A 16,122-nucleotide genomic window follows, 5' to 3' on the forward strand; every position below is an offset into this window, starting at 1 on the left:
CGGGGGCGGGCTCCAAAGCTCCAGAGGCTATCTTTTCCTCAACTAACGGGGCCCCGGGCGGGGGCTCAAGCTCCATCCCCAGTGACGGCACTCCACTCCGCAATTTCCAGGCGGCCACTGGGCTGGGAGTCTCGCGCCGGGGGCCGGCGCTGTCTCGCGAGCCCCCTCCTCCAGCCAGCCAATGGGATTGGTTGCTGGCACCGCCCGCCTGCCTGGTGCAGAGCGCTCAGCGCTGCAAGCGGCGCTGCCATTTAAAGGGGCCGCGACCCCTGTCCCGGCTGCTAGGGAGGGAGGTGGAGAAGGAGCGCGGGGCCGTTGCTGTCTGCAGTTCTAGGCTTGTAGCGGTTACTCTAACCCTGCCTCAGGTAGGGGTCGGGTCTGTTCAAGCCGAACCGAACCTGCAGGCGGGATCTCGCTGTAGCCGGGAGGGGGGTTTGAGGAGGAATCGTAGCTCCAAAATGTCTTCCTGTAAATGCCTGAGGTGGGGGGTGGGCAACAGGAGAAGGGAACGACTAGGGGTGCAGTAGGAAAGGGGGACGGGGCTGAGGAAGTGGTCAACCCTGAAAGGTAACCGAGTGGGGGGAAATGGTTAGGGAGAGCAGTTTGTGGGGGCGGGGGAAGGGCTGAGAGAGGACGGGGCTCTGCGGGGAGGGGCGGTGGGGCTGGACAGGATGGGTAGACTGGAGACCTGAGGGGCTTTTGGAGAGTGAGAAGGGACCAGAGGCTGAGGTCGCTGGAGCGGGAAAGGCTTCTGGCTGCGGCAGCCACAGGAAAATCTGAGGGGGCGTTCAGTCTGAGGTGGGGGGTGTGTGAGAGGTAGGGAGGAAGGAGCTACGAGTCTCGGTGGGGGGTGTCGGGCGGGTTAGAGACCAACTGCCTGGCGAGAGTGGGCACCGGGCCAGGGCAGGGAACGCCACTCCCCACAGAGGGCGCTGTATTGGGGGGGGGGGAGTGGACATTGAAACTGAAGCCTGTGGAAATGCCTATCGGCTGTGGGGGGCGGCTGCTAATGACAAATCCAAGTGGATGACGGACGGGGTGTGTCCCACAGCCTACATAAGAAATTCAGGCTAAGACCACCTCTACTGCCCCCTCTTCCGATCTGCAGCCCATCCCCAGCCATGGACCCCAGTGAGTTCCCCAGTCCATTTGACCCATTGACCCTGCCAGAGAAGCCCCTGGCTGGAGACCTTCCAGTAGACATGGAATTTGGAGAGGATCTGCTGGAATCTCAGACTGCCCCAACTCGAGGATGGGCTCCCCCAGGTCCGTCTCCATCCTCTGGAGCCCTGGACCTGCTTGATACCCCTTCTGGCCTGGAGAAGGACCCTGGAGTAGTCCTGGATGGAGCCACTGAGCTACTGGGGCTGGGGGGGCTGCTCTATAAAGCCCCTTCTCCCCCAGAGGTGGACCATGGTCCTGAGGGGACCCTTGCATGGGATTCGGGGGAGCAGACCCTAGAGCCTGGACCAGGGTGCCAGACCCCTGAGGTGATGCCACCTGATCCAGGGGCTGGGGCCAGTCCCCCTTCACCTGAAGGGCTACTAGAACCTTTGGCTCCAGATTCTCCAATAATCCTGGAGTCTCCTCATATTGAAGAGGAGGAGATAACCCCCCTAGCTACAAGGAGAAGGGGCTCCCCTGGGCAGGAGGAGGAGCATACCCAAGGGCAGCCACAGAGCCCAAATGCACCCCCTAGCCCTTCATTGGGAGAGACTCTGGGGGATGGAATCAACAGTTCTCAGACCAAACCTGGGGTATCTAACCCTGCTGCACATCCTTCTTTGCCAGGTAGGTTGCCTAATCATTTGGAGGGGGCTGGGGAGAGAAAGGGTGGTGGTAAGGAGGGCTGGCTAAGTGCTTTGAGAAGTGGAGGAGGAGGGGCAGGAGGGTGGGAAGATTAGAGCAGGGCTCTGTGTGCTGAAGGAGTTGGGTTTTTGGAAGAAGGAGTGGGGTGTGGTGAAGATTATGGAAAACAAGGGTGGGAGGAGTGGAGGGGCTGTGCAGGATGAATGGGGTAGTGTGAGGGAATGGATTTGATGGCAGAGGTTCCCTTTTTCATAGCTCAGTGGGCTTCCAGCACCAGGGTCCTTCCTTAAGGATTTGAAGGAAAATTAGCAGGCTTCTGGGCTCTACGATTTTTCCAGTTGTTTGGCTCTAAATGGGAGTGGAGTTTCTGGGATTGATGGATGGTAACTCCTCTCTGAAGCCCCTAACAGCATACTGATTTTAGGGTAATGGTAGAGAGGCGGGATCTAGGATTGCATCTCTGATAGGGGAGTGGCAATCTAGACCTGAAGCTCTAGTTTCTCCCTTAATCTACCTAGTGGTATCCTTCCTCTAGCCTGTGACAAGTGTCTTCAGATATATAAACTGATATATCTTATATATCATCAAAGTCCAGAGGAACCTACCCATACGTTGATGGGTTTTCCCCTTTCTTGCTCTTTAAATGGTCACATTTGCTTTTGTTGGTAAAATATAAATTCTTCATGCACAGTAGGACAGAAATAATTGGAAGGGTAAGATATAATGGATTTATTTCATGAAGAATAGCTACACACATAACCTCCACATTATCACTGTAATACCAAGTCTGAGGTAACCCTGAAACGGTTAGAAGCCACAGGCACTCGAATTTTCCCATTCAGGTTTGAGTAAATTCTCCTCCAGGAATGGAGGTGGCGGGTTGGACCTGGGCAGGCTCAAGATTTAGGCTGCCTTCTTGCTTCCTTTGCAGGAGATGGCCTGACTGGGAAGGAGATTGAGAAGCCGCCTGAGAGGGTGAGGGGGGAGGGGATTGCAAAGAGTCTAGTTCCCCCTATAGCTCTAAGAAGGACAGAACCTTCATTTTCCTTCCCAGATGTTGGGGGGTGTTGTCAGGAGAGTCAGAGAAGGGAGGAACTCTTATGTCTGCTGCTTCTTAGAATGAGGGCCAGCTCCCATTTCTCCCTTCTCTTTAGGGCTCCCAAGTCTTTCACCTCACCTTCCATCCCCTGTCCCCCTCAAACCTAGTAGTACTCCAGTTAGCCTGCCACTAGTGTCAGCTTTCCCCCCACCCCTCTTTCCAAGGTACAGAAGAGAAGCGAGCGCGTTAGAAGAGCAGAACCTCCAAAGCCTGAGGTTGTGGACTCCACTGAGAGCAGTAAGTAGGATTGGAGGAAGTGGGACCTGGGAATTCTGGGTGCAGAGTAGAGGTCAAGGTGGGATTAGGACAGGGCATGGGTCTTCTGGCTCCTGTAGTTCCTCTCTGCAGAAAGAGAAGTGCCTGTCTCTGCTGTGGGTGGCACAGGAACCAAGAGGGAGTGGGGGAAAATTGAAAATAAGAACAGTAAGAATAGTAAGTTTCAACTATACTGTCCCTGTCCCAGTCTTCTCTCTTAGAACCCCCCTTCCTTTCTTGAATATTGTAGAATAACCACGAGTAGCTTAAGATCTAGTGTAATGGGAGAGGAAGTATAAGGACTAGAACAAGAGGAGTACCAGAGATCCCAGGATCAGTATTGATCTTACTATGGATCTGATCATCAAATGACTGGAGATCTGTTCTGGTGGTCTTTTCTCACTGCCCCGCCTACTCCCACAGTTCCAGTGTCAGATGAGGATTCTGATGCCATGGTAGATGACCCCAATGATGAGGACTTTGTGCCATTCCGGCCCCGGCGCTCTCCTCGCATGTCCCTGCGCTCAAGTATGGCACAAAGGGCTGGGCGCTCTTCAATGGGCACCAAGATGTCTTGTGCACATTGCCGGACACCACTGCAGAAGGGGCAGACGGCCTATCAGCGCAAGGGGTTGCCTCAGCTCTTCTGTTCTTCATCTTGTCTCACTACTTTCTCCAAGAAGCCCTTGGGCAGAAAGACCTGTACCTTCTGCAAGAAGTGCGTTCAGATCTTAGGGTGGGCGGGGGCAGGGACTAGGGGAGGGAGTTATGGGTGATAGAGATTATGCTGGCAAAACCAAGCAGAATGGAGATGATAGGGTTAATTTTAGGGAAGTGGTTAGAGTATTTGACTCTATACTCATCAGTAGGAAGCCTAGGGAGTGCAGGGGTTACTGCTAAAATAAGAGAGTGGTCCTGGATGACTCAAACCTGTTCCCACCTCCAGGGAGATCTGGAACACCAAGGACTCAGTTGTGGTACAGACTGGTCCAGGAGGCTCCTTCCATGAGTTCTGCACATCTGTCTGTCTCTCTCTCTATGAGGCCCAGCAGCAGCGTCCAATCCCCCAGTCTGGGGATCCTGCCGATGCCACTCGCTGCAGCATATGCCAGAAGACTGGAGAGGTGAGGGTACTCACCACAGGCTAACTTACAGAGCCTGCTGCTCTGACCCGCCCCTCTGCTTCTCGAGCTACAGGGACTGAACCCTGGGGGAAAGGGATTTGGGTGGAAAAGGTAGCTAATGTGAGGGAGCAAATTCAAGGATAGAGCTTCTCCCAGGATGTATGCAGCTGACCTTCTTACCTCCCAGGATCTCCTCATCAAGTCTACAGCCTGAAGCACAGGTTGGGGGGTCCTAGGCCCATTGTCTGCTGTGAAGGTCTAGGGTGAGGTGGGAGTCCTGTCCTTGCATTGATTGGGGTGGGCGGTGGTGGCCTGGCCTCAGCTCAGGGTGTGTGTATGTATGTGTGGCAGGTTCTACATGAGGTCAGCAATGGCAGCGTGGTACACCGTCTCTGCAGCGATTCTTGCTTCTCCAAATTCCGAGCCAACAAGGGACTGAAAACCAACTGTTGTGACCAGTGTGGGGCTTACATCTATGCCAGGCCTGGGGGCCTTGGCCCAGAGCTCCTGTTCCATGATGGTCAACAAAAGCGGTTTTGCAACACAACGTGCTTGGGGGCATACAAGAAGGTGGGGCCGAGGGAGTAGTGCATTAGAGGGCTATGGAAGGGGGTGTGGTTCTTGGGTGATAAATAAAGGTGCCTGAAGGGTCGAGGGCTGGGAAAAAATAAAACAAATAAAGGGGGTTTCAATTGTATCTGTTATGTTTTATTTTTGAAGCTGGCTGGTGGACACACAGGTCTTTGTTATATCATCATTATACTTTTTTGTATGCCTGAACTATTTCATGTTTAAAAAATTTTAAAAATAAAAGTGAAGGGACAAATCCAGCCTCAGCCTCTCCTTCCCCATCCTCACAGAAAAACACACGTGTGTACCCATGTGTCTGGTGCAAGACCCTGTGTAAGAACTTTGAGATGCTATCACATGTGGATCGTAATGGCAAGACCAGCTTGTTCTGTTCCCTGTGCTGTACCACTTCTTACAAAGTGAAGCAGGCAGGGCTCACTGGTAGGTGCAAAGCCCTCTTCTCTGAGATCCCTGCTGGCCTTCCTTCTACTTCCCATATTCCCCTCTTGTAGAGTAATTTCTGCTGCCCAACCTTGGCCCCAGCCACATCTTCCCGTGGACTTTCTATTCCATCTCTGCCCTACCTTACACCTTCTATGTGCTCTCTCTTCCTCTTTCTCTTTCTTTCTCTCTTTCTTTCTATGCCCCAGGCCCTCCCCGACCCTGCAGCTTCTGCCGCCGCAGCCTCTCTGACCCTTGTTACTACAACAAAGTTGATCGCACAGTCTACCAGTTCTGCAGCCCCAGCTGCTGGACCAAGTTCCAGGTACTCCAGACCCTGGACCAGGGATAAAGGGAGTGGCAACAGGGAAAGGGTAGGAGAACTGGGATAGGTAGGCCTGGGTAGAGCAAAGAGCAAGCCTGACCTCCCCTCTCCTCCAGCACTGCACACATCTTGCCCCCTTATCTGTCTTCCTTCCCTCCAGCGTACTAGCCCTGAGGGGGGCATTCACCTGAGCTGTCACTACTGCCATAGCCTCTTCAGTGGCAAGCCTGAGGTCTTGGAGTGGCAGGTAAGATCCCCCCACCTACATCTTGCCACATGTTTGAAGAAGTCTTCTCAAGTTATGCCTATGAGGTGCAGATGTGGTAGCTCTGGCCTCCCTGCCCTGTGTTTCCACCTCAGGACCAGGTCTTCCAGTTCTGCTGCCGGGATTGCTGTGAGGACTTCAAGCGGCTTCGGGGTGTGGTATCCCAGTGCGAGCACTGCCGGCAGGAAAAGCTCCTGCATGAGAAGCTTCGATTCAGTGGGGTAGAGAAAAGCTTCTGCAGTGAAGGTAAGGGAGTGAGCTAGGGACCAAGGCCCTGTCTCCTATGACCAGGGAGGATGGTGAAGAAAGGAGCAAGGCTTAGAAAGCAGGGTGTAAAGTAGGGCCTTGCCAGGATGCTCTACTGCATTTATGCTAAGGCTTTAGGTGCAGGACTATGTTGAGGAGGTGTCAGATGTGGCATTTTGGAAAGACTGGGTCTAACACCTGTGAGTAACTCTGTCTCCAGGCTCTTTTTCCTGTTCTCTCCTTTCTAGGTTGCGTGCTGCTGTACAAACAAGATTTTACTAAGAAGCTGGGCTTATGCTGTATTACTTGTACTTACTGCTCCCAAACCTGTCAGCGTGGAGTCGCTGAGCAACTGGATGGCAGCACCTGGGACTTTTGCAGCGAGGACTGTAAGACCAAGTACCTGTTATGGTACTGCAAGGTAAGTAGAGTCAACATGTCAGAAAGAAGGAGGCAGGGGTATGAACTGTTGTCCTGACATCAGCACCAGCTCTCCAGGGAGGGGAGCTGCCTTCTCCAATCTCTTAAGAGAGAAACATGGCTTATCATAGAGGAGGGCCCAGCACATTTTCAAGAGGCAGGTTTGACCATTCTGTCAATGCCCTCAGGCTGCCCGGTGCCATGCCTGTAAGCGCCAAGGAAAGCTGCTGGAAACCATCCACTGGCGTGGGCAAATCCGTCATTTCTGCAACCAACAGTGTCTGCTGCGTTTTTACAGCCAGCAGAACCAACCCAACTTGGATACCCAGAGTGGGCCAGAAAGCCTCCTGAACAGTGAGTCTGGGGCAGGGTTACACTACTAGAATGGGCCTGGGCTCATCTAATTTTGGGTCAAGCCCCTTCTTTCTCAGTTTGCAATTAATTACCCCAGCCAGAGTGCCTGGTATTATGTTCCTTTTATCTTTTGGACTCTTCCTGGTATTCTTGTTTAAATCTTGGAGTGAGAGTCTACTGGTTCTCTGTAAGGATATAGTTTGAGGTGTACCCAGATAGGATGGAATTTGTAGTGGATGTGGTTAGTTTTCAGAGAAAGGGAATGATTGGCATAAGCTTTACCTTTAGTGACACAGAAACCATTTCTAGAATGTTAGTCATAGACATACTTAACTCCTGAAGGCTGTCTAAACTGAAGGTAGAAAGTGAGGGGCAGAGGTGGTAAATTTGCTTTCTAAATGTAGTGTTTCATTTTTTTTTTTTTTTTTTTGGTAGCCAGAAACAGAGAATCTTCTTAGCTATTGTTTCTGGGGCCCAGAGAAGACTAGACCTGGCGTAGGAAGGAAGAGAAATCCTAGACTTCCTATTTCGCTTTAGCATGCTCTTTCATAAAACACTCCTAGGGAAAAAAAATGGTGAGGGAAACAGTTAGTTCCTCTGGCAAGAACATTTGTTTGTTTGATTCTACAGGTCAGTCTTCTGAGTCAAAGCCCCAGACACCCTCTCAAACCAAAGTGGAAAACAACAACACAGTGAGGACCCCAGAGGAGAATGGGAATTTGGGCAAGGTCAGGACAAAAGCCAACAGGGAGGCTTATCTCAGAGGAGGGGACTGTAATTGACAGGTCTAACACTCCTTTGATGCCATAGATTCCTGTGAAGAGAGCAGCTCCAAGTATGCCCATCCCTCCACCCCCACCACCCCCAGCAACACCCCGAAAAAACAAAGCTGCCATGTGTAAGCCGCTGATGCAAAACCGAGGAGTCTCCTGCAAGGCGGAAACGAAGTCCAAAGGAAGTCAGACTGGTGAGTGCCATGATAATTTCACAGACTAGATTACTATGTCCTAAGCCTCCAGCCTTAGGTCCAGGAACTGGACCAGGGCATTCCTTAGGCAGCTCTCTCTCTCGATCTGTTGAAGGACAGTTTTGTGATACTGAACACATGATTAGAGCTGTTGAGGATAACAAATGAGCATCAGGTCCTAGGTCAGATGTCACTCATTTAGAAAGGGTGCTAACAAGACTTTTCTTGTCTTCAGACGAGTGGAAGCCACAAGTGATTGTGCTGCCCATCCCAGTGCCCATATTTGTGCCAGTGCCTATGCATCTATACTGCCAGAAAGTCCCGGTGCCTTTCTCAATGCCTATCCCGGTAATTCCTTGCTCTTCCTGACCGGTCCTCCTTTACCCTTCTAGGATTGACGCCCACCCTCTCTGGCTTTCTCGTAAGCTGGTACCCTTAACCACTGGTATGATTCTTGGCATTTAGTTGGGATTTGTGTCTCCAGGTGCCTGTGCCCATGTTCTTGCCCACTACCTTGGAGAGCACAGAGAAGATCGTGGAGACCATTGAGGAGCTGAAGGTGAAGATCCCTTCCAACCCCTTGGAGGCTGACATCCTGGCCATGGCAGAAATGATTGCAGAGGCTGAAGAGTTAGACAAAGCCTCCTCTGATCTTTGTGGTATGCAACAGATAGTGGTGACGGTGGACACGGGGCTTCAGGTCCATCTGCCTAGGAGGGTGGGGGTGTGGTCTTGGTGCTAAGTTGGGGTGACTGGGATTAGCCCCTGAAAGCCTGTGTGGAGATTGGACAACAGCTGCAGTGACTGAGCTGACTTCTCTGTTTCCCAGATCTTGTGAGCAACCAGAGTGCAGAAGGACTTCTGGAAGACTGTGACCTGTTTGGGACAGCTCGGGATGATGTCTTGGCCATGGCTGTTAAGATGGCTAATGTCTTAGATGAGCCTGGGCAAGACTTGGAGGCAGATTTCCCCAAGAGTAAGTAGGATTTAAGGCATACCCACTGAATATGGTAGCATTTATATTATTAGGAAAGGAGTGTTTCTTGTGATCCTGAGTATAACTCTAAACCATACTCATTAAGACAGGATGTTCTTATTGTTTTGTTTAAATTTTTTTGAGACAGAGTCTCATATAGCTCAGGCTATCTTCAAACTTACTCTGTAGCTGAGGATGACCTTGAATTTCTGATCCTTCTGCCTAGAGATTGAACCCAGGGCTTCATGTATACTAAGCTACATCCCCTGGCCTTTGTTTTTTTATTTTTAGTTGTGCATGAATGTGTGTGCATATGGGGATGTGTGGATGTTCATGTGTGTACAGGTCCATGTTGAGGCCAGAGGAAAACCTTGGGTGCCATTCTTCAAGCATTGGCCACTTCCTTCTTGACACTGGGTCTCCTTCATTGCCTTGGAACTGGCCAACCAGGCTACACTGGCTGCTCAGCAAGCCCCAGGGGTCCACTTGTCCTTGTCTCTCCAGTGCTGGAATTACAAGTGCATGCTACCATGCCTGTGTGCTAGGGCATCAAACTCAGGTCCTCAAGCTGGCGTGGCAAGCACTTTATCAACTGCGGCATTTCCTTTGTCCCCATTGTCTGTCACCATTTTTATGTGTCCAGTTCAGTCATGTTAAGTATATTCATATTGCTTGGGTTTATAGGAATTAAAACTAGGCCCCTGTGTACGTTAGGCAAGCTCTACTACTGAGTCCTGTTTTTTTCTTTTTATTTTGAGAGAGGGTCTGAGTTTCCCAGATTGCCTTTGATCTCATTCTGTGGCCCAGAAAGTCCTGTGCCACCATGTGTAGCTTGTGTCTGGTGTGTCTCTGACGACCTTTCATGTCGCTTTACTGGTTCCGCTTGAGTACAATAAGTTCGACCAAGTGATTCCTCTTGAGTTAAATGAACAAGTAGCACGGATGGGATAAGAGGACTTTAAAGTCAAGACCTAAAGAAGTTAATTTCTTCTTTCTGCCCCTTCTATTAGATCCTTTGGACATTAACCCAAGTGTAGACTTCCTCTTTGATTGTGGCCTTGTAGGGCCTGAGGATGTATCTACTGAACAGGACCTTCCTAGAACCATGAGGAAGGTGAGAACTGGGGTTACTGTATCCACAAAAAGAAAACGGACAGCTGAAGGGGTAGGGCTGCAAGAAAGCTTGACTTCCCCTGGCCTCCTTTCTCCAACGCTAGAAGTACTGAGACCTAGCCACCAAAGTTTGCTTTTCTCTCAGTAAAGAAGATCATCAAAGTTATTGTGGGGCTCTCTGCCATGTTAGCTCTCTGCGTTCTTATACCAGTGCTCCCATATCTGATGCTGAGTGCTGTCTTGACTGGCTTCCATGCTGCCCTGGCCTTGCTTTGCCACCTTTCTCCTTTTGTCTTCCTTTCCAGGGTCAAAAGAGACTGATGCTTTCTGAAAGCTGTTCCAGGGACTCTCTGAGCAGCCAGCCTAGTTGTACTGGTCTCAACTATTCCTATGGTGTCAATGCTTGGAAATGCTGGGTACAGTCGAAATACGCCAACGGAGAGACCAGCAAAGGTGATGAGCTACGCTTTGGCCGTAAGTACTTGGGAGGAGGAAGGCACAGAGAGGAAAGAAAGGGTCTATACCTAGGATCAGCTGAAGATACCTAGGAGTGGTAAGGGTGTGATCACTTATGGATTCCCCATCCAATAAAGACAGCTAACAGTTGTAGACTAAAGGGAGAACCTGTCTCAGTCCAAAGCTGAGGACTCCTTATGCAATTAATTTTTTTTTTTCAGGAGCTAGATATGACTGAAGGGTTGTTAGTAGAGCTAAGTGAAATTCTCCAAATGAAGTTTTCTTAACCTTGTCCTCTACTACATGTCACTATAGCCAAACCCATGCGCATCAAGGAGGATATTCTTGCCTGTTCAGCTGCTGAGCTCAACTATGGTCTGGCCCAGTTTGTGAGAGAAATTACTCGACCCAATGGTGAACGATACGAACCTGACAGTATCTACTACCTGTGTCTTGGCATTCAGCAGGTAACTCTCGCACACCACCTGGTTTTCTCTCACTTTCCACAGTATGCAGAATTCTACTGGAACTGTTTCTAACCCATTCCTCCTTGTCACTTGTCTCTGACCCTGAATAGGCAGTCTGCTTAAATTTCCTATGACAAACAGACATCAATGACTAAAATCAGAGCTTCATTCTAGGACTCTTGTTCAAGCATCACTGTTGCTCGCTCTCTGGATCCTCCAGGTCACCCTTGAGTTGTGTTTTGAGGAAGGATGTTGGAGCTGAGTTCGTTGAGTAGCTAGGTAGTGTTTAGTTCTGCCTAGGAGAGGTTAGCAGTTATGACTTGATAAGGGTATCTGGGCTTGTGAGGACCATCTCCAAGCCTCTGCCTCTTTCAGCAAAGCCTCAGTACATCAGCAATGTAGAAACACACCTGAGGGAAAGCACTCTGAGTTGCTTCCCATCCTCTTTTAATTATCAAGGCCCATGACTGCAGCTTTCACCATCATGCTCTTTCCTCTAGGTCCTGGAGTCTAGGACCTACAGCCTAGCTTTATGTATGTCTGTTTTCTTTCTTTAGTATTTGCTGGAAAATAACCGAATGGTGAACATTTTCACGGACCTTTACTACTTGACTTTCGTTCAAGAACTCAACAAGTCTCTGAGTACCTGGCAGCCCACACTCCTCCCCAACAGTAAGGGACAGAACTTAGCAATCCCTTCTCCCTCTCTTCCCTTCTTCCAACACACTACTGCAAGAGTCCTGTACTGGCTGGCCTGTTACTCTCACTAAGGGTTCAAGAGTAGGAGTAGGTACCTGGATGCCTCAAGGTTTCAGGCTAAAAGAGCCAGAGTCCTTGCCCTTGAGCATGAGGAGGAGAACCACAAATGGTGATGCATGCCTAGAATCCCAGCACCAGGGAGTCTGAGGCAGTATTGTGAGTTCTGGGCCAGCCTGGACTATATACTAAAATATTGTCATTTTTAAAGAAAAGAACATGAGTTGGACTTGAAGGTATATGCATTTAATCCCAGCACTTGGAAGGCAGAGGCAGGTGGACCTCTTTGAGTTTGAGGCTAGCCTAGTCTACATAGTGGGTTCCAGACCAGCCAGGGTTACATAGGGAAGCCCTATATAGTTTTTGGTTTTGTTTTTAAAATAGAAATACTAAAAAAGGAAGATAAGGACAGGGTCAAGGCTTCAGTCTCATCCAGGAGTAATAATTTGTGCCTATAGTTTAGGCTACACGGGAGACTGAGACAAGATCTCAAGTTCAAGGCTAGCCTGAGCTACATAGGAGATACCTTTTCTTAAAAAGAAAAAGAGAAAAAAAGACTCAGATCTTTAGACTTATCTCTGGGACCAGAAATGGTCCAGGTTTCGGTGATAAATTGATAAAAAAGAAAGCACGAATGGAATTCGTGAGAATTCTAAACTTCATGCCTACCTGCATATAACTTAGAGATGGTCAGAGAAGTGTTTCGTGGAGGTGAAAAGTGTTTTAAAAATGCCCAGTTTCAGGATAGGCAAGATCACACAGAAAAACCCTGTCTCAACACCCCCAGCCTCAAATTTCCCAGTCCTATTGTGTAGGTCAGGTGCCAGGATTTATATGCAGTAAGAAGCCCGCAGTTAATTGTATGCATGTTAGGAACTCAGGTGGCCTGGGAAGCCGACCCCCTTTGTTTTTTCTCTTTGTCCATCACAGATACTGTATTCTCCCGTGTGGAGGAAGAACACCTCTGGGAGTGCAAGCAACTGGGGGTTTATTCTCCCTTTGTCCTCCTCAACACCCTCATGTTCTTCAACACTAAGTTTTTTGGACTGCAGACAGCTGAGGAACACATGCAACTCTCTTTCACTAATGTGGTCCGGCAGTCTCGCAAGTGTACCACGCCTCGGGGCACCACCAAGGTGGTGAGCATCCGCTACTACGCCCCAGTCCGACAGAGGAAAGGGCGAGGTATGAGGCTATCCCCTTCCTTTGCTTTTTGTACTTTATGTTCTTTTTCATGGCATTCCCACCATACCCCCGCTTTGCCACCCGCTTCCCTCTGCATTTGCAGAAAAGATGAAAACAGGCCTTCTGATAGACGCTGGCTGGCTGTTTCCTAATAGGGCAGCTAACTGCCTGTTTCTCACCTTGTCATTCCTAGGCAATGTATTTGCTTGCCTTCTTTTGAGAGAACAAGGGTGAGCAAGTAGTAAGCTGTTAGTTGTATCTGGTCATCAGGGAGAGTTGAGAGTGAATAAAAAAACTTTTCATGATTGAAAACCTGAGTACCAAGGACTGGAAACCTGGCTCAGTCAGTGAGACACATGTGTGAGCCACATAGCCATGAGCACCTGAGTTTGGATCCCTAGCACCCAAGTGAACCTAGGCATGGTGGCCTATGTCTGTGACCTAGAGCCAGAGCAGGCAGGGTGGAGACAGGCAGCTTTCCCAGAGCTCATCATCCAGTTAGTTGATGAGCTCCAGGCTCAGTGACAGACTGTCTCAACATGATGCAGAGAGGATAGACGAAGGCACCAAATGTCGACCTCTGGCTTCCACATGTGCACACGTACAACACAAACGCGAACTCATACATGCACACAAAAATAACAGTCAAGTAAAAACTGTACAGAGGGAGAAAAAGAATCTACACTTTGGTTTCCATTCTCTTTGGCCCTGGAATTCTGACCTGTCTGTGAGTGATTCGTCAGGTCCCTTCTGTGGCCTCTATCTAACCTGATGTACAAAGGTTGTGGCCATCATTTTTAATCTGACCTAGAAGGCAAGCCCAACCTTCTAACAATCTGTCTGTTTGACCAATTATGTTGTCTACCTTCTGAGATCACCTCTTTTCCACATCACCTTGGGAATGAGTGTAAAAACACTTGGGCAGGAAAGACTGGGGAGGGCTGCAGAGGAGTACCCGGTAGGGTGTTCGGTTTGTAGGGAAAGGCTAACAACTTCTGCTGCTTTCCTTTCCTCCCTCCCTCCCTCCTTTCTTTCCTTTGTTTCTTTTGTAACAATGGAGGTAGAACCCAGAGCCTTGTCTATGCTAGGCAACCACCCTCTACTGAGCTACACTCCCAGTCCTTCGCTATTCTCCCTCATTTCTTTATGAAGCTGTATTTGGTGATCCTGCAACCTTATCTCCGTGTCCTTGATTGTGCTCTGGGAAGTGGCTCATTGGGCCTGTGTTCTAATGAGTCTGGGTCATTTCTCCCAACTATAGACACAGGTCCTGGGAAACGAAAGAGAGAAGATGAAACTATCTTAGAGCAGCGTGAGAATCGCATGAATCCCCTCCGCTGCCCAGTCAAGTTCTATGAGTTCTATCTCTCAAAATGGTGAGTTGGTGAGTGTATAAGAAAGACTTACCGTGTGGACCTAAGAGGCCTGCTCTGCCTTGGTACTACTGATGCCTGTCTTCCCATCCCTACTCTTATAGTCCTGAAAGCCTCCGAACTCGTAATGATGTGTTCTATCTGCAACCTGAGCGCTCCTGCATTGCTGAGTCACCTCTCTGGTATTCCGTGATTCCCATGGACCGAAGCATGTTGGAGAGCATGCTCAATCGCATTCTGGCTGTGCGTGAGATTTATGAGGAACTTGGTCGTCCTGGGGAAGAAGACCTAGACTGAACCCATGTGGTACCTTGTATCCATCTATCACATCAGTGTCTGTCCTGTGGGGTAACTAGCCCAGGAACCAATGCTGTCCATTCTGAAGGACCCTGACTGGCTCCTTCTATTCTCTCCTTCCCTGCCTTTCCCAGGAACCCCTGCCTCTAACCTTCTTTCATACCACTTGATAATCATGGGGCCCCAGTGTACTCAGGGGCTAGTCCCCCAGTGATGGGCATGAACCTGGTAGCCCATTTTGTTTATGTAAACCCTTTCTGCTGGGGCCTGACTCTGATGAAGTGATGATAGCTCTGGTGATCCTGTTGGCTTTGGGTTTCCTGACCTACATCTATGTAGGTGAAGCCCTGTGCTCCTAGGTCTGACCTAGGGAAGAACCCAGCTGCCTTCTCTGCCCTGTATCCTCTCTTTCTCCCCTCTTCCCCTGTACCATGTGAAAGGGTCTTGTCTGAGAGGTCTGGAAGTGAGGGGACCATTTACCTAAAGCACAGAGCTCAGACACTCTTATCCCTCCTGAGAGAAGTGATTGTCGATACCTTTCACTACCATGTCCCTTACCCGACCGACCCTTCCAGCACCACTTGGTGCTACGGTTTCTCAAGGGTTCCAAATGTTTTCTTTTCCTCAAAGGCAGAGAATGACTCAGTATGGGGAGCAGACTCCTATTGTGCAGATGATTCCTGTCCCCTTGGTTTATGTGTTTGTCTCTCTCTGCCATCTTAAGGTGGCATGAACCATGGTGTCAACATGCTTAGCCCCTCTGTAACTGCCTCCCTTTAGTTCTGTGAACAGAGCTCCCAAGGCAAAAATGGCCTTCTCACTTGGATTGGGGCTGGGTTCCCTGATGTCCTACCCCTACCATCAGAGCCAGGCCCACAATATGGGATTCTAGGCCATCCAGGATGGGGTTTGTGGTCAAAAGATAGGTGAGGAGCTGTGGGCCAGGGTCCTGCTCCTACTGCCTATGTCTTCTCTTCCCCATCTTACCTTTGTGGGCCCAGAAAAGTTAGTGTCTGGCAGAGGGAGCGCCCAGTTCTTTCCCTGTTGGCTTTGCTGTTCCCCAGCCTTCTTTTTGTGTTTTTATAACTGTCATCAGTTTAGCCACTGTTAAAATGTATATATTGTACTGAGGTGCCTGGCCTGTTCCTTCAGTGAGCCATGCCCACCCTTGTGTTGTAGTGAAAAACTGTCGTCACAACTAACTTGTCTCTGGAATTGTTTCAAATAAAGAGTTAAAATTGTTCTTTGCTTTCTCTGGGGGGAGGGAGAGCTGGCTTTGGAGAGTGGAAGAGAAGAGAAAGAACACTGTGGATCCTTGAGGATTATTCTTACGTCATCCAGTGACTATCAGGAAGTTGGTCCTTGTCTCATATATTTTCAGACATATCGGAAAAAATATTTTCCAATAGCTATTTATTGAGCTAGAGTTACTTATGTCTATAATCCCAGAAATTGGGAGGTAGAGGCAGGAAGATTAATAATTCAATTATCCTTGGCTACTTGTGGAGTTCAAAGCCAACCTAGGCTATGTGAAACCCTGTCACAAAATGGGGACAGGGGCTGGAGATGTAGTTCAGTGATAGAATGTTTGCTCAGCATGCACAAAGTCCTGGATCCAATCCTT

The 16,122-nt window shown here is 49.5% G+C and overlaps 1 protein-coding gene across 6 annotated transcripts; it reads left to right on the forward strand.

Moving 5' to 3' along the window:
* The first annotated feature begins 226 nt into the window (after positions 1–226).
* Positions 227–15,739, forward strand: Zmym3 (zinc finger MYM-type containing 3). 6 transcript variants are annotated; one of them, XM_028770003.1, is made up of 25 exons: positions 228–365; positions 1,109–1,791; positions 2,741–2,784; positions 3,073–3,145; positions 3,587–3,881; positions 4,110–4,287; positions 4,639–4,857; positions 5,148–5,298; positions 5,508–5,623; positions 5,784–5,870; positions 5,984–6,134; positions 6,383–6,555; positions 6,743–6,908; positions 7,539–7,636; positions 7,719–7,875; positions 8,111–8,223; positions 8,360–8,534; positions 8,705–8,851; positions 9,862–9,965; positions 10,270–10,417; positions 10,736–10,887; positions 11,445–11,559; positions 12,574–12,828; positions 14,090–14,204; positions 14,306–15,739. In XM_028770003.1, the coding sequence occupies exons 2-25, from the start codon at positions 1,122–1,124 to the stop codon at positions 14,496–14,498; spliced, it is 4,095 nt and encodes a 1,364-aa protein (XP_028625836.1). In that variant the 5' UTR covers positions 228–365; positions 1,109–1,121; the 3' UTR covers positions 14,499–15,739. The 6 variants fall into 6 exon arrangements, with proteins under 6 accessions (XP_028625839.1, XP_028625836.1, XP_028625833.1 ...); XM_028770000.1 differs by having other exon boundaries at positions 229–365; positions 10,270–10,438; XM_028770002.1 differs by having other exon boundaries at positions 229–365; positions 3,079–3,145; positions 10,270–10,438.
* The last annotated feature ends 383 nt before the right edge of the window (positions 15,740–16,122 follow it).

The sequence above is a fragment of the Grammomys surdaster genome, unplaced genomic scaffold (assembly GCF_004785775.1).
Source record: "Grammomys surdaster isolate TR1022 unplaced genomic scaffold, NIH_TR_1.0 197, whole genome shotgun sequence".
NCBI lineage: Eukaryota > Metazoa > Chordata > Mammalia > Rodentia > Muridae > Grammomys > Grammomys surdaster.

Bases quoted from the DNA above. Each gene is read 5' to 3' on its own strand.
- Zmym3 (XM_028770000.1), top strand. From the start codon at position 1,122: ATGGACCCCAGTGAGTTCCCCAGTCCATTTGACCCATTGACCCTGCCA. The intron at 5,299-5,507 runs GTAGGTGCAAAG...TCTATGCCCCAG, and splicing joins GAAGCAGGCAGGGCTCACTG to GCCCTCCCCGACCCTGCAGC. The intron at 6,909-7,538 runs GTGAGTCTGGGG...TTGATTCTACAG, and splicing joins GCCAGAAAGCCTCCTGAACA to GTCAGTCTTCTGAGTCAAAG.